The sequence below is a fragment of the Centroberyx affinis genome, unplaced genomic scaffold (genome assembly GCF_046629955.1).
Source record: "Centroberyx affinis isolate AG114_WGS23_722 - 3 ecotype Tasmania unplaced genomic scaffold, CSIRO-AGI_Caff_v1 ptg000431l_1, whole genome shotgun sequence".
Taxonomy (NCBI): Eukaryota; Metazoa; Chordata; class Actinopteri; order Beryciformes; family Berycidae; genus Centroberyx; species Centroberyx affinis.
Genome location: NW_027279095.1, coordinates 158,011 through 181,653, shown reverse-complemented (window position 1 = coordinate 181,653; position 23,643 = coordinate 158,011). Strand labels below are relative to the sequence as shown.

Genomic DNA, 23,643 nt, shown 5'->3' with positions numbered 1-23,643 from the left:
AGTTAATGAACAGACAACAGCTCTTTTCCAGACCCATCTTTTCGTTTTTTTGCATCGTCTCTCACACCCAGTTATTTTTGTTCTATGTGAACGCAAAAGCTAAACGTAGAAAAGTGAACCCTTGATTGCATGAAATGCATGAAACCACATGCATGAAACCAAAAATTGTGTGCCACCCTGAATTATTGTGATTAGTCCAGAAATACAAATGTTATTGATGTTGCTGGATATTTACCCCTCTTTAGTTCTCCCTAAAAATCCACTCAGTTAGTTATCAACCCATCCTAGGCCTTCAAATAACATCAAAACACTTTGATTTTATCATAGGAAAATCTTTATCCTGTAGTGTGAAATCGTGTGACTTTGTGGGCATAATCAGGATGGAAAGACAAGAGACTGAGAAACCCTGCTTGAGAAATGAGATGCTGCAAAAATGCCGGTCTTTTGCAAATGTTAACGTACAGTACAGTAGGCATTGCAAGAAACACATTCGCAGCTGCTTTAACAACCTGTAGGCGGCACACTTCATCCTTTAAACAAAGCAAAATAGATCTGCAGCAATTTTCTCCACCTTTCCGACACATTAACATGGACCCATTTGGTCCAAACTATTGTTTCAGTAGTAACTTTTCCCCTCTTTTGCTCATTCATATGGAGTCTGTAAACGACTGCTGCTCCAGTTTAGGTCAAGCTAATTTATTTGATGGACATTAAAGTGTGAATGGGCTGGAACCATTTCATGGCTGGCTTCATTTATCACTGCGTGGGGAGGGAGCGGTTTGATTTATGAGGAACCCAGGGGCCATCAGAGCCCCCATTAAGCAGCTTTTAATTAACATGGGCCCGGTCTGCCCTGTGTGACTAAAACACACTCACTCTCTCAATGCCAACTCAAGAAACTTCACCCGGAGCTCAGATAACTGGAAAAGTACTGGAGCAGACAATTACATCTGGGCTGAACACATTAAACAATTCTACTTGAATCTTAGGGAAAAAAATACACAAATTGTACAAAAAGATGTATGTATTGCTATGATTTAGTTACAATCAGTTTGCCAATCATCAAAATTGAAAAAAAAAAAAAAAAGACGTTTTGGTCCTAGGACAACCATCCGAACACAAATCAGTCAAACGGGGGGCAGTAACGGCTCATATAACAAGGATAACATCAGACATGGAAGAAGTCAGAGGAGAGGGGAATTCTAATGTTGTACTTGATGGCGGAGTAAGTCACATAATGACTTACTCAATAAATAAATCAATAAAACCATCTAAATGGACAGGACAACACAAGTGTCATATAAAGAAATTGAAATGTTAGATATCTAACTCCATAATTCCTACATCTTCTTAATCAGTTTCCAGAAAATAATAGCACAATTTTAATGGCCAATATTTGTCAGCAAGTGTTCCATTTTTGGTAAATAGCTGATTTGAATGTCCCAGGTCTTATTTTACACTATGCAATCAGGAGAAGTGTTATTTGGTGTTATTATTTATTTGTTATTAGGTTATTGTTATGAAAGTAATTCCACCAGCAGGTAAGACTGACAATAAACACTTAAAGGATTATGAAAAAAATGTTCCATGACAGTTCTAAGACTTTTCGAATATCAAGTCCTGGAAAAGTCCAGTTTCCCAGGGGCGTAGGAACATGTAAATCTGTAAGTCCCACCTGCTTTTCCATCCGTCTTGGGGTCCATGATGACAAACTCGGGGCGCAGCTTGCTGATTCGTCGGCCCTTGAGGATCGGCACCAGACCCCCTAGGTACTCCAGGTAGAGAGTGTAGCAGGGCCCTCCCACCTCGGGGTTGTCCTCCGTACGTTTCATGGTGCAGTGCAGACGCTCGTTTCCGGCTGTCGGGTAGCTCACAAAGTCACGCATGTTGTTGGGATCTGGGATGGGTGGCTGAAGGAGAGTGAAGGAGAAGTATATTTTTATAATGAGTCATTTCATTACAATCATTTTATTTGAACTGCTTTGCTTCAAGAGATTTGTATGTGCCAAGATACCAAGGTCTTCAATAACACCTGACACTACACTCAGTTCCCTGCAACACTAGCCATAACATTAGGCCTCAAATACACCCAGGGTTTAAACCATAGATTGTAAAAAAAAATTAGAATGAGACTGCCACCTATTGGTGGAAATTATGGGTTGAAAAACTGGTCTTGGTCATGTAAAATTGGACATTGGTCATTTCTTACATGTATGTAGGTATATGATAATATGTATTGTAGGAATGGTCAATTTGCTTAGGCTCGTCTCAATCAGTTTACACCTTGTTGACTGAGAAGGTGACTTCTATGATAGCACTGGTATGAATTTTTATTTTATGCTTTTAATGGATCTATCACCCCCCACCCTGTGTTACCTTGATGGTGGGAGCGAAAGCGGTGGTGACGTAAGAGCAGAGGCGGGAAGGCATGGTGAGCTTGGCCACGTCCTTTTCCTCCTTCAGTGCTGAGGCGATGCCCTGCTGGCAGAGCAGCTGCAGGCTGGCCACGCGGTGCTCCACCCGCACCACGTAGAGCGCCGGGCCGCACGCCAAGAACAGACGAGAGTCCCGGTGACCCCAGCACAGCGTCGTGATGGGCCGCTGTGGGGACAAGGGAAGGGAGGCGGTTGGAGTGAGGATTAGGTCATTTTCTCATATGTGCCACATACCGCAAGCTTTCACAAGCTAAATGTTGTGTATGCGAGGATGAGGACAAAAAAGATGGGTGATCGTTATGGTTTCTGTTATAAATATAGTGAAATTCCTTCTTCAACCTCACAGCTATGGGAATGCCAGTGTCCAATCAGGTGAGTGCATGAGCATGCATCTGGCAGGTTGTTGGACAGACCTTGGTCAAAGAGTACTTGCAAATAATTCATAGTGTTTGTTTCAACTTTCTCAGAGTGCCAGATGGGCGGGGTTTGCCACATAGCACAATACCATGAGTGCCAGAAAGGACAGACTGGAATGTTGAAGTTGAAGTATTTGAAACTCAATTTTGAATGTTTTTCTCAATTTCCCCCCCCAAAGAATTCTCAAATTTTCTTATTTTCCTTTACCAAATTCTCCTGATGCGGTAAACCCCCACCCATCTGTACTCTGGTACAGATTAAAACAAATGCTAAGAATTCTTTGCAAACACAAGCCAGGTAATGTGGCTGGTGCGGCTGATCACCTGTGCCGGTGTGTCCAGTGTGTAGATGTGTTCACCGCGAACGTTGTAGAACTTGACAATGGCGTTCCTGGTGGGGGGAGGACAGGACGGGTCAGGGGGGAGGAGGGTCCTCTCCATCCCCGCCACGGCCAGGAGGTCGCCCTGTGAGCACCACTGGACCACCACATCTACAGCACAGGGGGATGGGGCGGAAAAGGTACACATTTAGTTATACGCACACGCAAGCATTTTTTGACAAGAGAGAGAAAATACACAATATTCCTTCAAAGACATAAGCTGTAAAGATGTGCATGAAAGATTGAGTTAGAACAAAGGAACAAAAGCTGAGACAGACTGGCTGGCACACGTGGGCATGCATAAATAAACGGACACCCACACACCTTTGAGACCAGTGCGGATGAGGGTGGGAGAGAGGTCGTCGTAGTTGTTCATCAGGCTGATGTCTCCAGAGGTGAAGCTGACTGTCAGCAGTGGTTTCAGGCTGTGCACTGAGAAGAGACAGGGAGAGTACACACTTTAGACGGCAAGTCTGGCAGCAACACAACCGGGCCGGAGACAATTTGGAGTACATTATATCAACTGGGAGCAAAACAGAACAAAACCATAGTGTAGCCAGGTGAGACAACAGATATGGAAGGTTGATATCACTAAACTAATAAAAGGCACTGGACACTTTCTGCTCTACGCTTTTTAACCATTATCTAGAGAAGGTGAAGCAGATTCACACAATTGTACACATTAACACTTGAGAGCCCAGTAGAACAACAGTCTTATATTGCTGGTCACAGAGCAGCATCACTCGGTCTGGAGGGGAGAGTGTTCATCAATTTCTTGCCCAGATTTCTTTAGTCTAGGATCAGCAACCTTACTGAATCTCTGACCTTTAGGCTATTGCTGCTCCAAACTAAAACTTGGTTTTAACAGAACCACAGCTGTAGCCCTGACATGCACCGATTTGGTATTTACTGATACTGACCTTTAACGGTATCATGTCATTTTCTCTCTTCTTATTTTACTTATCTCTTCTTATTTTACTTATTTTACATTTAAGTAAGGTGTTACTCTTGATGTCAATCAATGCCCATCAAGGGACTAATTAGCTTCAACTGGACACAACTACATAATAAATAAGATGTAGCAGTTGATATTATAGCAAGGTTATCTGGGCTTGTCACTTTTAAATAAACCACAATAAAGTAAAGAAAGTAAGCAACGTGAACAGCAATTACAGCCAACTGCGAAGCCTATATTGAGAGTTCCTTGAGAAAACCAGTTTACGTAATGCTGTAGAAAGACAAACTGAACATGAGTAGTGGCTGATGATATGTCTTCATACTTGCTGTATTACATTCCTAACATCTTGGCAACCTACGTCAGAGGACGGGGTGATCAATATGCATTTCCAAAGTGGGCCATAAAAATAGATTGGAAGTGAAAGAGACGGTGCGTGTGCTTGTTTGTGTGTGTCTGTGTTTACCATAGAGGTAGTTGCGGGCCATTATGAGGGAGGCAAGGACAGTTCTATATCTTTGGCAGCTGCTCTATGTAATTCATCTTGTAAGTCTCCACTGTGTCCTAATCAAGAGAATACACATTTGCACTAACACACTCGCTCGTCTCACTGTTGTATATCTAGCTCTCGATGCAAACAAGTGACATTCACAGTCACAGTGCTATAAATAACACACCTTCAGACAACCACCTACACTTTGTCCATTAAATCAACCTTGAGTCTGTCCTTTCACATAGTCCACCAGTGACCCAAATACCAGCAGGAATAAAATATTCATTTCTGCTTTTGACTTTCTACCCATCAACAGTTACTTTCCCGTAGTAATCAATTTACAGGGGGACTCGCATTAAAGCAGTTGGACAGTATATGATGCTGCTATATATGCAGTGTGTTGTGCTGTGCAGTGCAGTGATAATGGGTCATCATCGTATATCATGACAGAAGGATCTGGCAGGCGGAGGAAGAGGCGGCCTGGTGTCTCAGTCAGGCTGTCGTCTTGAGAGATAATTTCTATCGGGGCCAATCAATTACTATTGACTGGTTTAATTAGTGAGTTAGAGCATAATCAGTGTTCCAGCTAAGGCAAGCACTTTTCAGCTTTACCACTCGGCCCACTGTGGAGGGAGGGGGAAAAAAAAAAATCAGAAACTGCACAGCAGGGGGAGGACAGCCCCTCATCAATACAGCCTTAGCAACTGGGAGTAGTTAAGCTGAAGAAGAAGAAAAAACAGAGGAGGTAAAAAAAAAGAAGAAAAAAGAAAGAAAGAAAGAGGAACCAATAAAAAATGAGGTCGTTACGTGAGCTGGTGTACACAGGGGAAGCGGCAGGAGGGAGGTGGAGAGCTAACAACATGCATCTCTTCCCTTGTGAGACTGTTCAAGTCCCAGTGTACCAGATTGTGTATCTGGTACACTGGGACTTCACCGGGCCATCCATGTGTTTGCAGGGGAGGGCTAACTCCCTGGTAGCATTACCTTTCTTAACTCTGTCAGCATCACATAGTTAATAATTCTTACCATTTTACAGAGCTGTTGACAGCAGAGATAGACAAATATGTAAACGCTGACATGGCTGGTATCATGACAGGATAACAAAAATACAAAACAGAGCTTTATATTTGATTCATGACAATCTAAGAATAAGATGTTTTGATGGGAATCTACAAGTGGGGGATGAGTGTGTACACCACGAGTGTATTTTCCTGCCTCTTTGTGTATAGCTCCCTAGACAAGCCAGTGCCACAGGAGGTACAGAAAACACTAACACATCTAACAGTTCTGATAATGAGGGTTGTTGTGGCTAAAACAAGTGTTAACGCTAACAATAGCATACCATCAACTGTGGTGTCACACTTAAGTACCTGGGATACATCCTTGACCTTGTAGGTATACCTATTCCAGGCCAGTCCTAGGGCGGCTTGGTTAAAGAAAGCACCATGGACCATCGAGTCAGAATGGGTCATTACTCCCACTGAGGAATATTTTTCCATTGCACTGCTAGCGGCCACACCGCCAGTGCTGCTATGGGACTTTGCTACGAGCTGCGCGTTTCCAATTATAACATATTGTGCCACCCCACTAAAAACATTTAAATTTAGGACCATACCCATTCTGTGATTCCCATTTCCCTGGCAGAGGCTGTGGTTGTCAATTGGGGATACAGTTAAGTGTGGCGCACATCAAGGGTCTGGTGACGTGCGTCCTTACACTGTGACAGCTGCTGCTGTCAGGACAACACTGCCCGGCCTCTGCCACCGGACCCAGCTCCAAGTCAGCAATCAGGACTTCCCGTGGCAAAGTCAGCCCAATGTCAGGCACGCCCGCCCGGGCGTCCTCTCCTCCGCTGCACTCCTTTACCTCCCTCCCTCCGTCTTCCACCCCCCCACCCCCTTCTGCTCGGTCACACTCGTTTGTTTTAGTGCCCCACACAGTCCCCTCCCCTCCACCTCTCCCCAACCGCCTGAGAAGTGGAGTGCAGTCAAATGGTCACCTTCCTACTTCCTGGGTTTAGATGGTTGCCGTTATTGAGCTTGTCCGTGAAGGCATTAACCCAAGTGACAAGAATGCAACAGAATCATCTTTCTAACTTCAAACCGCAATGAATATGAAGCCAGATGCCCTGAATGTTTTAATTATGCATGACGACATATGTCCGAAACACTGTGGAGTTTCTGCTCCATTGACCCAGCATCCCTTCTTAATTGTACTCTATCACGTGGCAGGGCAAAACGGGTCCCTGAAGAAAGACATTAAGACTAAGTGGGCACATAAGGAAGATGGTCAGCGGCAACGAGAGTGTGTTTGTAGTTTGGAAGTGCAGGACTGCACATGTCACGGTCATGATTTGTGATGTGATCCATCATCTTTCCATGATTTGTGAATTTACCAATGAATATTTCTGACTTCCTACATCCACTTGATAGATATTATGATCCGCATGTTGACTGACCCCACAGAAGAATTGGGTACAGTCTATGTTTACCTGTACACCTGCCTCCCCTAGTCCTGAATATTTATGAGAATACCAGGGGGACTGAGGAGACTAATTATAATATTGTGCAGACCTACAAGCCATAACTTGTGTCCCCACCTGGTGCCCCCTAGTTGGTAATCTTCCCCATGCCATCTTGGACTAAGAGCATGAGGAGAAATTGATGGAGCAGTAAAAGATGGAGGGAAGGGAGGGAGGGAGGAGTTGGAAGCAGACAGATGGTCCCACATCTGCTTTCATCTGCACGGAGCTACCGAGGGACGGAAACAGCTGGACAACTCTTCCCCGGCGCTCTGCTCCCCATAGGCACAATGCCTTACCAGCTAAACCTATTATGGATTGACCTCCTGTTCTACAGCAGCTTACACTCTCATGCTGTGGTATACATGTCATCTTGCATCACGTACAGTGTGGAGATTGAGCGGTGGTCTGACTACACTGCCATACAGGCTCTCGCGGAACAAAGGAGTGTAAAAACACATCAGAGAAAAGGTTGATTTCACCTTGCCTGGTGGAAAGGATGGAGGGTGCCAAAAAAGTGGACTGGAAAGAGGTCTAAATAACTACATCTGGTGCTGATCACCAGGTGCTAAAAGATCTTGTCGCCTATGACAACCACATGTGAGGTTAATAGGACGCCTTGCCCATGTAGGCAGTGGTGGAATTTACTGCCCCACAAACGGAAAAAGGCAGTAACTCGAATTTGAAATGTAGTCTTTTTTTCTGGGCATTTTTCTGCTATATGTGATAGTCACAGTAGAAAGAGACAGGAAGGATTTGGGGAGAGAGGAGGATGACATGTGACAAAGGTCTTAGACCGGATTCAGACCGAGGATGTTGCAGGTACATGGTATGTGCCTTAGCCAAGTGAGCCAGCTGGACGCCCCTGACATAGTCATTTTTATTAGGTTAGGTTAGTGTTAGGCCAGAGGAGTAAAAGAGGAAAAAATAACCTCTTACTGAGCGAACAAATCACATTTTCAAAGATCATCCAACAAGTAATTTGGCTGAGCAGAAAAAAAACATGAGAGGCATTTTTCACACTCTGAACAGTTACTACCTTTTGCCTTTGTTGGTCAATACAGCAGGGTGTTGTATATTGGAGGGTGGTTTCTTATGATTTGACTTTGACTCAAATATATGTCATATGTTTGTGGTCGATTTGTACTTGAAATATCTCTCTGGTTGCATTTTGCAAGATATCGCAAAAACACATGCATGGTGACAACTAGGATAAACTCTCATAAACTGGATTGCTCCTCCAAACTACCAACACTGGTTGTAGTCTGGGTTGTAGATGTAGTCCTACAGTAGCCTTATACTCAAGTCTAAAAGCCTGAGCAGCGCACCTTTTGGTGGAGAGTAGTCGTCAGAGTCTGTGTCGCTCTCACTGCTGTCCTCCACCAGGAAACTGGGGTAGTTCCAGGACATGCTGACAATGCCATCCGACTCATGCAGCAGAATGTGAGCCAGCATGCGCCCGTGGCAGTCCATCACTATCACCTGTCCATCCGCAGTACCAAACAACACCTAGAGAGGGACAGTTGAGAGGAATGATAGAGAGCAAGAGAGAGAGTGAGAGAGAGAGAGGGAAAAGGAGAAACACATAGAAACAGAGAGGGAGATGACAAGAGAGTGAGCACAGAAAGCTGAGAGCATGGCACATCACCAAGGAAAACAAGTTAGGGAAAAAGACAAAAAAGGGACGAAGGCAACGAAGAAAGACAGAGAAACACATACAGACTGAAAGCTCGGTGACATCCAACCTGAGCTGACGCGGCATGGAAGCGAAAACACAGCCAAACAAAACCACAACACATTGGAGACAGAGGGCTGGCTGTCACTCAGGACGAACCGCCCCTAGGGGCCGGCTCTGCATTCTGAATGACAAGGCTGCAAACTAACAGTGGCAAATGAAAAACCAAAACTTCTCCATTTATTAGCATTCAAAGGCTGGCGTTGTGCTGAGGGGGACCTTTGTACCTATCAAAATTCTGTGAGAAGTGTGTGTGTGTGTGTGTGTGTGTTACCTGCTGGTCGTCGGGGGTCCAGATGCCACAGGTAATCTGGCTCTCCAGGTTGATCTCGGAGGACCAGTGTCTCTGCCCGCTGACTGAGCCCACCAGGACGAAGCCGTCACGGTAGGAGATGAGAGCCTGAGTGCCATCGTGGGACCAGGTGAAGTCGCTCACCTACAGGGGACAAAACAGGTCAGCTATTGGTGCCGTGGTGATAACTACAGGTTGGCAGGTCGGTGGGTTGGTTAGAGACGGCTAGTAGTTTAAGGAAAACATCCAGCCCTGGATAATCTTCAATTACACATCTTCAATTTGTATATCTTGTATCTTCAATATGTTCAACGCATTCCAGGAATTATTTTGTGTGTTGAGGTTTACTTTTTTGGTGTACCCACTTTCACATATCTCGACATAACATCACATTGCCACTGTTTGCCCAGTTATCCATGGGAATGAGAAAAATACACCACCAAACAACAAAATGGATCCAGAAATGCAAGGTAGGCCTACATCACTCTAACAATGTTAAAGTGTGAGTAAGGGCACCTCACACCTATGTAAGAGTTTAACAACCTGGTTTGATGACAGATACTGAAAACTTGCAAACATAAGCAAAAAATAAAAACATAAAATTAAAAACTTTAAAAAAATTGACTGGATCTTTCATATCCCATTTCTGTGTATCTTACCTGAGCTCCGCGGTCGTTGACCAGCTCCACGGACCAGCGGCCCTCATACTGGATCCAAACAAAGATCCCTCCATCTGTATCACAGGTGGCCAGCTTCTGGAAGGGCTCATTCCACCGCACCAGGACCACCTTAAAGGCAAACACAGAAAGAAATGGAGAAAAAAACATGAGACCAAAAAATGCTTAGCAAAACTGTCCTGTGTCGTCACAACAGCCAATGTCTCTAAACCTGTCAAAGTGTCCTAGAGCAAAATACTCAGTATGAAATGATATCGTCCTGTAACCAAAAGGACACAGCTTTGATCCCCACAGCCGGTAACTTGTGGCCATCAACAGCCAAGTGTCTTGTCAAAGTGCTTGAGCAAGACACTGAGCGCCTGCCTGCTCAATCATTGCAAGTTGCTCCAGATGAGGGGCGAGCGTCAGCTAAATGCCTAAAATGTAGAATGTAAAATCTAAGTGCCCAACATTTCAGTGAGCTAAATTTAGCACCGGACCGGATGAAAGTACATCAAAAAGTGGGTTAGCCTCATTTTGAAAGAGTCGCAAAGGAGCCGCTAATATCCTGACTGTCGTAGATAATGAACTTCAATTATTCCATCTCTCCTCAGTGCGTTGTCTTATCTCTTCAAACTCCTGAGTGTTACTCCCTGACTGTAGCTTGGTACTGTAAACAAAGGGGGGACATCTGCACCCCAAAACCCCCCTCATAATCTGATGAGGCCTGGTAGGGTGCTGAGAGAATGGCTGATGATTGCATACTTGATCTGAAGTGCCCACAAGTTCTCACCATTTCTCATAGAGAGAAGACAAGAGAGAGGAAGAGTGAGAAAGAGATGGTGCGTATTTATATGCAACCAGTTATTAAAAAATTCTATAGTAGTATTATGCTTTCACTGTTTCAAGAGAGGCATGCAGAGAAAGGATTGAAGCAGGAACTGAAAGGAGAAACAGAAGTAAGTGGTTTTAGAGAGTGATTATACTGTGGTTTTAAGATCAGACTTAAAATGGATATTGCCTCTGATAGCAGTGACTCAGATGTAGGGGGTTTCTGTGCTTGCCCTGAGGTCAGTGGATATATAGATGGTTCGTCATAAACCTTAGACAAGAGTTGCAGTCTAGATGGTGGGTGCTAGTCAATGGTAGAGAGCAGCACAGGTGAAATTGGTAACTGACATTTTTCTTTGTCAGTTTAACCCATTTCAGAATGTTTCACACAGCTCTCCCTCTCTCCGTCTTTGTCTTGCTGTCTCCAGGTGAACCCAACCTACATCTTTAATTATTTTCTTATTCTCTTCTCATACCTTTTTGTTGCAAGTACCCATTACAATCTCGACATAAGCCCCCTCCCCTCTCTGTCTGGTCTTCTGTAGCGTGACTCAGCCTATTCCCAGAGGAATAATCCCAGGCTGGGAGCAGCTCTCCTCTCCCTGGGAGTGGCACGTGGGCTATGCACGCTCATGTATATACACAGACACATACACACACACACACACGGCAGGTTTTAGCAGGGCTTACACTCTCTGAGCGCACGCCCAACAGATCAGTGGCTGAAAGTTGGATTAGCCAGCCAGTGTTGCTCTTTCTCCCTAACACACACACACCCCCCCCTCCTCCACACAAACACACACACACTCCATTGTATCCATACTCCATAGGAACAGCCGTCACTGACTGTGTTCACACAACAACTTCATAACCCCCTGAAGAGAGAAAAAGTTATGGAAAACCAAAGTAAACAATCATTCTCACCCAGCTGTCTACTTTGCCATGTTATCTGACTTGTCACTGTCACTAGATTGGTTACATGCTGCGAAAAGAGGCGCAACTCTATCAAGAACTGCGAAAAACACCAAACCATTTTTGCATGACTAATAGCATAAAACACAACTTGGACCAAGAGCACTGTGCTGCAATAACAGGCATTTTCAACAGGTATCCTGCTTATTGTGCCAGAAACAGTGTTACCTAAAAGGTTTGTGCCACCGCAAATCGCATTGCGGGTGCTCTAAGATCAAAGTGACACAGTCATCTACACAGCATAACATGTAGTCATTAGATCGCAGGGTTTAAACGAGTATGCTGACTTAAAAATGTACAATTTAAGCCTCATTGGCAGACAACATGCAGACTTACCCAAATATACAAAAAAGAAAAGTCGCAGGCTCTTCTCTGGATTTGCTGACACTTATTATGAGCCAATATCTCCGCGACATTGCCTTGATGAAAACAACCGTAACCATACCTTCACCCTCTCCATCTCTCCCACATTGGCACCTAGGGGTGGGAATCACAGAGTAACTCACGATACGATACTATCACGATATGTTGCCCACGATAACGGTGGTATCACGATACAGCGATTCTGCGATACTCGATATATTGCAAGACAATTCATCTACAATACATCACGATATCTGTGTAACTAAAGAAGAAAAAATACCCCTAAAAAGGCAAAAAGCAGGAACTGTGGTGCCTCTCTGATTTGCTTTCCCCCGCTGTCCGCCATTTTCCCCTCTGTGAGTTATTCATCTTCTTCACCGCAAGTTAGTTAACTTCCGTTCACTTTACCCTCATTCATTTGATAAGCGCCACCACGAGGAGTCATTAAGTAGTGACTCTGGTAAGTCAAAACGGTAACAGGCTTAATGCGGGGGAATCCGTTTAGGGCGCCCGCATGTTTTAATAAAAATATCGATATTTAGTGCCAATGTATCGATAACGTATCGCGAGAGGAAGTATGACGATTTATTCCAGTATCGATATTTTGTCCCACTCCTACTGGCACCTGCGTCTAAGTCTCACTCTCTTGCACTTGCTCCTCCAAGGGAATTAAGGTCTCCTCCTCATATCATACCAGCGCTTTTTACCTCCACTAAATCGCGCTTGTGGTGCCAAACTGCATTCACTTTATGTCATTCCAGAGTGAGTTTTTACACACAGGTAAAACATCTCTTCTCTGCAGCTCTTTGGGGTTTTCTCTGCCACCAACACTTCCAGCTCCACTGGAGTGCGCTTCTTTTGCCCGTCATTACGTTGTCGCTAATCGGCTATTGTGCGCATTGCTTGGCCATAGGGATGTAACGGTATACCGTTTTAAGGTATACTGCGGTATCAAGCAACCATGGTTCTGAACCGTAAGCCTTTCCCTGTAATACCGTGCCCACGGTATAAATTTATGTTGCGCAATACACATATGCACAGTGCTGCACGCCACTACAATGGAGGGTTACCTATCCACAGCTCCGCTCGTGACAGCCAGGGGAAAAAATGAAACATCACATTTCAAGTTGCTAGCAATACTGAATTGCAACAGTGGACTTTGTAATTTAATATACATTATTAAACTGCACTAGATTACAAGATTGTTGTGCGTATTTTACGTCTAATAAACTATCTGATGTTGCACTGCAGGGCGCTAGAACATTAACGTTATCTCACTACTCACGCAGCAGGAGGACCCTCGTAACCCTGTTACAATGCTAATGCATGAGAGTTTCAGTTAAATACACACAGACACACACACACACACACACGTTTCAGTTCAATAAAGCAATATTTTTCTTCAAAGCAAAATACTTGTTTGTTTTTTCGATGGGCCATAGTACATTTAATTAAAAGGGGGAAAAAATTAATACCGTGAAATACTGTATATAGAGCTGCAACGATTAATCGATTAATCGATTAGTTGTCAACTATTAAATTAATCGCCAACTATTTTGATAATCGATTAATCGGTTTGAGTAATTTTTTAAGAAAAATAAGTCAAAATTGTCTGATTCCAGCTTCTTAAATGTGAATATTTTCTGGTTTCTTTACTCCTCTTTGACAGTAAACTGAATATCTTTGGGTTGTGGACAAAACAAGACATTTGAGGACGTCATCTTGGGCTTTGGGAAACACTGATCAACATTTTTCACCATTTTCTGACATTTTATAGACCAAACAACTAATCGATTAATCGAGAAAATAATTGACAGATTAATCGACAATGAAAATAATCATTAGTTGCAGCCCTAACTGTATACTGTGGTATTTTGGTAGATACCTTACCATACTGTGAAATTTCATACTGTTACATCCCTACTTGGCCCTTATATTAGCGCAGTCGCAATTCTAATTAATTATCTACGCCTCTGCTCATTTGTGTGCACTACTTTAGTAAATACCATGTGCTGGCGGTACCAATTGCACCCACAATTGCTTTTGAGCTGAGCCGCGAATTGCGACATGTTAGTAGACCCGGCCTTAGGCTACACCTGAGTCAGCAGTCTTGGTTCACCCCTCACCTGTTTTTGGAGCCATGGCCTTTCGATGCATGACAAAAAAAATCACAGGGGCTTTGGCTTGGGTGGGTCGCATCTATAAGGCTAGTGATACACTAGGCAATTTTTTGTGCATTGTAGATTGGTAATGCTCCCAGAAATAAAGTGGAAACCAGGGTAAAAAAAAAATCTCTTCAAATGTTTCCAGGTAAGAAGACGTTTCTACATGATTACAGCAACAATGCTGAAGTAACTCCTTAAGCAGTTACCTATCAGGGTTGCCCCCCCAAAAAAAATCCCTATTTATCACTGCCTTGTATATGTCGTTTAACAATTGAAATGCTACAAGATGAGTTTATCCCAAGCGAATTGAAAGCAATCTCTCTCTCATCCACATGGGTATGTGCATGCACAAAGTACAGGCATACAAACAAGAGTCCTCAAGCATAACGCTGACAGCTGATTCATCACCAAGTCTGCGGCAACCTCAAGCTGCATTCTCGTTCCCACGGGGCGCAGAAGGTGAGCGTCTACAATAACATTCATCGTTCTCCTGGCCCCGCGCCCTCGGCCCTCGGTGTGCGCAATAAGGTGTCCTGTGAGCTAGATTTACCGTGCTTTCACTCCCACTCCCAGTGGCATAAATCCTAATGCTGCTCTATAGGCCTGTCTCAGCTGGTAAGCCGCGGGGAAGCCGACACAATAAGACCCGGCCTGTCGCAGGTCTGCAGCTGAGGTCTCTATGTCATTTTGAAAGAGTTGACCATATTCACAGTACTGAAAAAGGCCTGCCATCTATCATTCACCCACAGCAGTCACCTGATGATAGCGGCACACACACAGTAACACAGCATGGCCTGGGCTCAAAGTCGATAGGCTTTGGCAGCAGTATTGTCAAAGGTAACAAATTAGCATGCAGGAAGATCTCATTGGGGGTATACAAATCCATGTTTTCACTCCACCAGTGCACTGTCTGCAACCTCTGTTGAGTAAAATGGATTTTCCGGATGGTATTATACGACTTAATTCAGCTCCAGCCAGTGTAGACATGAGGCTTTAGATTAGGTGGGAGCTCTAGATTGCACACATCTCTCATCATTCAAACACTATACATACACTAACCTGCATGTTTCATAATGGGCCAAAAAAACAGGGAAAAAAACATATTAGCCCCTTGAGACTGCATGTGTGCACACTTGTCTGCGCCCCCGTGACAATTGTGACAAAAGTGTGTGTGTGTGTGTGTATGTGTGTGTGTGTGTGTAAATTTAGCCCAGTGTGGAGATTACTGTGAGCTGGTCAGGCGTCCCGCGAGAGGGGACAGCTGAGCGCCTCACTATGACGTGGCGATTTAGGAGATCAGACGTCACATGGAGACAGACAGGATAAGAATGGGAAGCCACAGGACACCAAGGGGCCGGAGGGATCACTGGAGAGGAAGGCGCATGCGCACGCACACACATGCAAATACACAATAGGTGGGAAAATCTTTGTTCTACCTGCAAACAATTCAGTTCCCCTGAATTTTTACCAGAATTCAGAAACATCTGCCACATGGTGGAACTGACCAACTTATCAGGCACTAGCCAAAATTGACCAGTATTTAGCTGGTGATTAGTGCCCACGTGCTTTAAGATAAACATAATTCAAAAGAGAACTAATTTATAACTAAATATAATACAGTTTGCTATTTATATAATTACACTGAAAGATTAAGAGTTGTAAGAGGCCTGCATCAAGACTGTGTACACACAGATGCATGTGCAAGCATGTGGCCGCACGTTTGCAGGCACAGACACGCATGTGCATCATCTCCATCCCTTCCCAACTAATACCTTGCAGCAGCTCTAGGTTTCCGATCCCTTTAATGCTGCCCTTTGGCCAGTGCATGGCCATTGACAATGGGACTTTTGCCTGGAAAGTTGGCACCGTCTTCAGGCCTGCGGTGCCTTGCTGTAGTCAGTGCGGCCCTGGCCTCTGCCTGGGACTCTGCGACTGAGCGCTGACCCCAGCAACTTCACTCAGAGGACAAAATCAAATCAGGGGACAGCTTTGGGTTGCATTGGAGTCAGCAGAAGTGAGAGGACACTGTGACAGTGCAGCTCAGGGGTGCAGTCGCGATCACACAGGCCCGCAGCAACACTGATCCCTGGCATGGAGAAGAGGAGTTTCTTTACACAGGGAAGTTAAGAATCAGCAGGTTCGATTGGGACAATAGAGACAGTGCATAAAATAGGACACGCCCATTGTGGGGGAAATCACTGCACCGCTCTCCATTCACTTTGTGTGACTGAATGCACATCATTGTCATTATTGCCCAAATTAAACATGCCTACAAGCTGTTGTGTGGTGGGGTGCACAGCCAACAAACTTAAAAACCGCGAATTACATTTTTTTGTGCTCCCGAGCAAAACAAGGAGCCGTTAAGAAGAAAAATGTGGATCCAGGCTGTAAGGAGTGAGGCGCTGACAGTGGCTCATGGTAGAAGAGGGGGAAACTTTAGGACCCCGACACTTATAATGAGGCCAGTATTTTGTCACTGGTAAGTAAGTTACCAGTAATTATCTAATTATATTCTTGTAAGATAACCTGTATGTTAAAATGTGTTTAAAAGCTACCATGCTGTCCTAACATTAGATTGCTACTAAGCTAACATTACTGAGCCAATTCCTCTCTATAAAACAGATGAGTTGTGTTCATGTGTGGGTCTCAGGATATTTTGCTCTGTATTGACTGCCAGTCCAGGGTGCAAAAGTAATGAGAAATCTCACTGACTTGTTAGCTAACATAAGATAGTTAACTTAGCAACAATCCACTTTAACAACCAATGTCACGTCAGCGTCGCTCAAACTTATTGTCTGAGAAGCAAAGCTGTATTTCAGATTTTTAAATATTAAGTGAAATTATTCAAGGTCAATTTATTATCTTACCTGTGATTAAATTAAGTAATGGTAAATCTCAAAGTATTTCACTTCAGGTCACTGTGTGGGATAATTTTTCCAGCTTTATTGGAGTAATGAAAAAGGACACTGATGGAAGCCAATTAAGTTCATTTTTTCAATGTACATTTCCCTCTCTGTTGGAGGCAGTGTGCCGAAATAATTCTTTGACATACTTGTCTACTTGAAAACAGGAAAAACCTTGTCAGGCTGTCCATATCTGAAAAGATTTCCTCCCGATCGCTGCTTTTACCGGTTTGTTAGGGATATTGTTTTCCCCCATGGTGGGCGTGGCTTTCAAAGTATGACGCACTCCGCAGTGTGTCTATAGGAACTCAGCACATCAAAAGTAGAGCTGAGGGGGTTTTTTGTTACATTTTTACAACCACCTTGTTTTTTTTAACCACACCTATACAGGCAAATACCTAAATAATAATCACTAAAAGCTGCACTTGACACATGCACTTGGTGTAAGTAAAAACCTTAAGGGTCAACATTCTAAATCAGTTAAAAAGGTAATAATTACACCCATAAAAGACTATCTTAAAATGGTTGTTGGCCTCATACTGCAACCTGTAAGTCAGACTGCTGGGAACATGCCCTCTCTGACCTCTGTGATGAGACGAGAACTCATTGGAAAGTCAGGACCAGCTGGCCCACTATAAAATCAGATACAGAGAGAGCGAAAGAGAGCGAGGAGGAGTGAGAGACTCCTCTTTTCCTCCACAGCCCCCTCTACCTCCTCTGATTCAGGATCTGACGTGATATTAAATCAGACGCAAAACTCAATTAGAGAAAAGCGCTGTGCTGTGCTGGGACCAAAGCAGAGAGGCCGGAGGGGGCAAAGGGGGGAAGGGGGGTGATTTGCAGCCAGACAGAAGGGGCAGTGGGACGGGACCTTCAGAGGAGGCAGAGTCAGAGATGTTTACGAGGGGAGGAACCATGTAGAACTTTATTCAATATCGATATCTGATAATAGCAGAGACACAGGTCGTTATAGAGGTGATATCCCGCATGAGCAGAGTAGCAACAGAGACAAACTGCGAACTCTGGGTACTGGCCAGCTGGACTAGTAGTTTGAATTTTTTACTATCCCAGCTGAAATGTTATTAGTGCAGTGTATAGCCTGCAATGCTTTTATTTTGTTCAATCTACGCTCACGTAATAGCTATCCCCTTGTTTGAGATGAATTCATTCATTTGAAGATTCATTTGTTTCATAGGGAATATACACCAATCAATAGTCTAGACTCTAATGTTTTCAGAGTACAATCAATATCAATGTTATCTCTAATCAATGTCACTATTATCTCCAACCATCAGGCCATCCTAAAGACAAATTTATGGTTTCTGCGGTGTGCCTGGTGTTCGCGGTGTTCACGGCAAGACTGTTCTCTCCGCAGAGCCACAGCATTTTATGGTAAATGCGGTAACAGCGTGGTGTTCGTGGAGAGAGCAGAATCTCCTCCGATTGTCCATTTTTGCCGGTTGTCAGCTGTCAGCTCGAATAGACTACTTCCCTGGTAACCAACTAACATAGCAACCATTAACCAATCATAGTCTCTGAACTGACTGCGGCATTTGCGGAGGCCTCCGCAGAGTTTCATTTTTTGAGAGGAGTGCGGAGCTCGGTGTGGACCCTCCGCAGACCCCCTGCGGAACTCCGCACTCGCCGCACAGACCCTCCGCACCGCAAACACCGGGCACACCGCAGAAACCATAAATTTACCTTAACTCCAACAGCATCTGAGTATGAGGCATGATTGTGTTGACACCCATCTGGAGACCGGCCTTAGCGTCTCTTGCCCTTCAATGAATGTGCGATCGTTTGTGTCAGTTCCAACTCTGAAGAGAGGGGAGTGGGAAAGTGTGCAAAATGCTGATTTTTATGTCTGATTAATCAACAACCATTGAGAGGACACAACATAACTGTGGCCCTAAGTTATACCAGTCTTGTGAATGTGAAACCACAGTTTTGCTTTTTGGAAATTTCACTTGCCTACATGCTGGACTAGCGATGCTCAAGTTTGATTCGCCTGACATGAAATCTATACACTGGTGTTGACCCGAGTTACATTTTCACCTCTAATAAGAGACTAAAGAGGAAAACAGACTTACCTGTGACAAGATAAGGCTACAATCGATTTTGAATGAATGTTCTATATCCAAGTTATATTTAGAAGAAAGACAGAGGAACATCTAAGTGGTCTAAACCAGGCAAACAAGCAACACTTACACACTGTTTTCCACAACTAGTAGTACGAGTAGGCTACACTAGAGTAGAACAATAGCTGGCCATCTACACATTGGGCAGACAATGCACCTTAACTATGCCTTAATTTCAATACACAATGCCATGGCCCGTCATGGGTTACTGATTAATTAATAGTTCTTGACAAGTGTCAATGCAGTGTGTCAAGCCGAATCAAACTGGCGAGTGATATGCGAGTCTGTGTGTGGCACTGCACTCATGTGCACCTTACATATGAGTGTTGAGCAATTTTAAGCATCTCTGACAACTAAAGGAGGATAGCTCTGTAGGATGGGATGAGAAGCAAGAGGAGAAAAGCTCCTTTATCCTGCACTGGCACAGCACGAAAACAAAGTGAAACCCAGTGTGGAGATTCGTCTGTCGACGCTTGACTACATCAATACATCGATCAGATTCAGGCGAATATCCTGCATTAAAAACAAAAATTACTGTTAAAATGGTAGCTTGCTGGAAAGGAGTCAGCAATCGGCTATCTGTCTGCCAGCCGGCACTAGTGGAAAACACTGCTTATAGCCAAAAGAACATGCATCCTATAGGCCAACCTTTCCCTCTCAGAGAAACTTTCCTGTGAACTTTCCAGTGAACGCAAAACACACCTGCATCTGAGGAAAGAGGCGAGCTTGCGCGTTATGCAACATGTCTCCTCCAGGGATGGATTAGCACACCAAAGCTGTTGCTACTAAGCACATTTGCTGAGGCCAAATGCAGTGCGGGGTCACATACTCTTCCATCCTGACAGGGGCTTCTGAGGTCAAGACAGGTGAGAGACAGAGAGAGTAGGGGAAGCGACTAAAGAAAAGGAGGAACCGAAGCGAGAAAAAAAGGAGGCGGCGGCATGAGGAATGGCAGGTGAGAGACAAGGACAGGGTAGGAGATCTTGAACTGAAGGAGGAAAAGGAAGGAGCAAAGGAAATAACTAATTAGCTCAAGTATCGAGACCAGGAAACACAGATAAGTGTCTAAACGCAGGTGGTGACGGAAGTTGAGCAGAGTGACATGGAGGACAGTGGAGGGGAGAACTGTGAGCCAGAAATGCAGCTGAGCCTGTTCAATGCGGTGACTAAACTCTACACTTCCTCAGGTTATGTTGCAGGGAAAATGATGCTGCACTCAGTTCATCTTGCAATCCATTATTATGGTCCCCATTAAGACTGAACAGACGAGTCGGTCGAACTACACAACAGAAGTCACGGCAGTGTCCTCCTCCTCCTCCTCCCTGCGCAGGTCCCAGATCAGTGCCCGGCCCTGCACGGCCTCTCTGCCGGAGATATAAGCTGATTTATTTATGAGGCTTCGCCAGGAAACAGCTTTTAACGCATGGAAACGTCACACAGCGCGTCTGCGCGAAAGTGGAAAGTAAGAGGCGGAGAGGGAGACATGGTGGTGGGGTTCATCTAAGAGAATGATTCATCAGCTCTGCACATCTATCAGGATCAGTAGCATTAATGCAAGAATGCAGAGACTCCATGAAGTTTGGAAGTCATACATTTTCAGAGGAAAGTACCACACCAAGTGCTGATAGGAGTGCAGTTCTTGATATTTTTAATATTTGCCACAAAAATTGTAAAATGTAAAATACCTGGTAAGTCTTATGTGTCAGATAAATAAATAATTTCAGCATTATCAAATGGCATCATACTAGTACTTGAATTCTTGGTATTGTTTATATAAGTGACTACAGGAGCAGAGAAATATATCTCTGTAGGAGACAGCAAGGAACATCAGTGTGTGTGTGTGTGTGTGTGTGTGTGTGTGTGTTCAACCTACATGGTAGGGTGGTAAACAAGAGCCATTGCCCTGGGATCACAGATCTCTGATGGATTAGGGCCTTGTCAGCATTAACAAAGAGCCCAGATCAAGACTCAAAGGAAAACCAACAGGTGGGACTCCTGCCATTAGGCATGTAGCCAACCATAAGACCCATGGGAATGACAGGGAAGTGTGTGTGAATGTATGTATGTGTGTGTGTGTGTGTGTGTGTGTGTGTGTGTGTGTGTGTGTGTGTGTGTGTGTGTGTGTGTGTTCAACTGACATGGCTGCGCAACTGTTTTCGCAGTGTCTCAAGTACAGCTCCTCGTCCAGCTCTTTAGAGGCCTTTGCAGTCTCAACAATTCATACACACACAATGACATTCTGCTGAGGACTTTTATCATGTTGCATATTTTTAGCAACGAAAGTAAAAATGTCTCCCCTTGAGATTGTCACTTAATGTTCTACTTTTTCCTCACACCGCGCTAGAGAAATAGAAGCCAAACTGTGCATTGTGACTGCTAGCAACTACTACTTACTGCAGCCAGGCCCAGTACATGCTGGAGTCAATGGTGTCGCAGCAATAGGTAATGTCAGGACCACAATTTATCTGTAATGGATTGTATGGTTCAAACCTACTGAGATGAAACTCATTAGCCGTGATTATAAATTGTAGTATTTTTGTTGCATTTGACACAAAATGTTTTTGTCACAGAAACAAAAAATGGTGCAAAACAACATCCTTTTAGTTAATGCATGTATTAGGAACACAAAAGCAAAAAATAAAATCAAACACATGCGACGCCCTCATCACGCATCTGCAAAGGAATGGTGCTGCTGTAACGGATATTCTCATTGGAAATGAATGGACTTCGTTCCAAGAGTAAAGCACACAACACACCAAGTGTGATGCCGGCCTAAGACATATAGCACTGCTGGCAGATGACAGGCCACTGACAGACAATTTGCCCAAAAACTGAGCTGTAGCCAACTTTTACTTGTCAACAGACTGGCAGTCACTGTCAAGCTTGTCTCAGATGTTCAGCTCTCATAGAGAATAAATGGACTTCTGGCGACTAGTTGCTCGCTCTGCTAGGCTTCTGAACGCACTGTAACGGAAAAAAGCACTGTATTGTCATAAGAGGGGTTGATCTATTCTGATGTCAGTCCCAGAGGGATTATTCTGCAGCATCAGAAATATAGTCACATAGGCAGATGCATTACTGATTGTTTTAATCTATTTTCATCTTTATTTTAGTGTGGTGCAACTGACACGCCCACTGCTGAAGGTCAGCAGCTTTGTTCTGATAATGAAATAAAAATAGTACCAGGCCATTCAAGGCCAATTTTCATTCCAACAGATCTTTTTTGTCTGTCTGGGCGATTTATTTTTGGTCAAAAAAGAATTGTTAAGCAGATGACTTATTGAAACTGCTGTACGACATTGTTGTGTGATGCAGCCATGGTATACACAACCACATAAAGTCCCATCTCTTTCACTAAATAAAAACAGAGTAACCCATCAATGCCATCAACCCAACAATCAGTTGCCTTATAATTTAGTCAAGTTTTAGTTAGTGAGTTAAAGTTAGCAACAGGACAACAACGCAATCATGTTAAAAAGACAATGAGGATAAGACAAACAAGTCAGACTTATTTCCACAGTGGCCATCAATCAATGACTTGGATTATGGGAGCAGAGCAATAGCACACTGGTATTCACAGTAAACACATCTAATACAACTACAAATGCGATACAACTAGGGGTCACCACACTGTAGTCATGACAACACATACAAACACACACCACAAAGACGTTCATAGATATCTAATATAGATTTGTATCTACGTACTCTGTGAAGTAGATATGGGATATCATCACAATGATATGAGGATTACAGTGTAATATGTTGACTTGACTTTACTATAATATAGGCCTAAGCACATCAGTTAAGCCACCGAGTTCCATGAAAAATTCAAAGTATAAAATACAAAGTAGTCCACAGAGAGGCACATATATCTGTCTTGCTTTATCTGACAAATATTTAATTCCAGTTTCCCCTCATTTCACCCTCCAGTAAGCTTATCAGTCTTTTTCATTCACCTCAAACTCTCCAATACGGTCAAGACCTCCCAATACAATCTGGCTAAAGAAAGAACTAATTTCTCTGTAGTTTCAACTATGAAACTTACCTTAATGACCCATACTAGAATAACAGCTACCAAAACCATCTGCATCTCTACACCCTGACACACTCTTTACCTGCACCCTCTTGATATTGTTTTTTTATGGCCTGTCTCTTGTCAATTAATATCTCCTCCTTTAGTCAGTCACTCAGAAGTCACTCTTCACCTCTTCCTCATATACTCCACCTACTTCTTTTTCCTCTTCTCCTCCACTTTCAAACTTTTCCCTGCTCACATTTTTCAATCTCTCTCACCTTGAGTGTAGGTGGGGGAAATGGATGAAATGTCCGCCCCGTAAAATATTTCAGCAAATTTCTGATTCAAGCGAATAATAAAAATCTGTGTG

General features: G+C 43.8%; 1 protein-coding gene across 2 annotated transcripts in view; it reads right to left on the bottom strand.

Annotated features, from left to right (window-relative positions):
• tulp4a (TUB like protein 4a) overlaps window positions 1-23,643 on the bottom strand; it is a 36,967-nt gene that overhangs the window by 8,401 nt on the left and 4,923 nt on the right. For both annotated transcript variants that reach the window (XM_071516795.1, XM_071516796.1), the window contains exons 3-9: window positions 9,887-10,015; window positions 9,210-9,371; window positions 8,529-8,709; window positions 3,556-3,663; window positions 3,176-3,342; window positions 2,377-2,601; window positions 1,676-1,910 (exon numbers count right to left, since the gene is read on the bottom strand). In XM_071516795.1, the coding sequence (XP_071372896.1) occupies window positions 1,676-1,910; window positions 2,377-2,601; window positions 3,176-3,342; window positions 3,556-3,663; window positions 8,529-8,709; window positions 9,210-9,371; window positions 9,887-10,015 (1,207 nt within the window). The remainder of the gene's footprint in view (window positions 1-1,675; window positions 1,911-2,376; window positions 2,602-3,175; window positions 3,343-3,555; window positions 3,664-8,528; window positions 8,710-9,209; window positions 9,372-9,886; window positions 10,016-23,643) is intronic.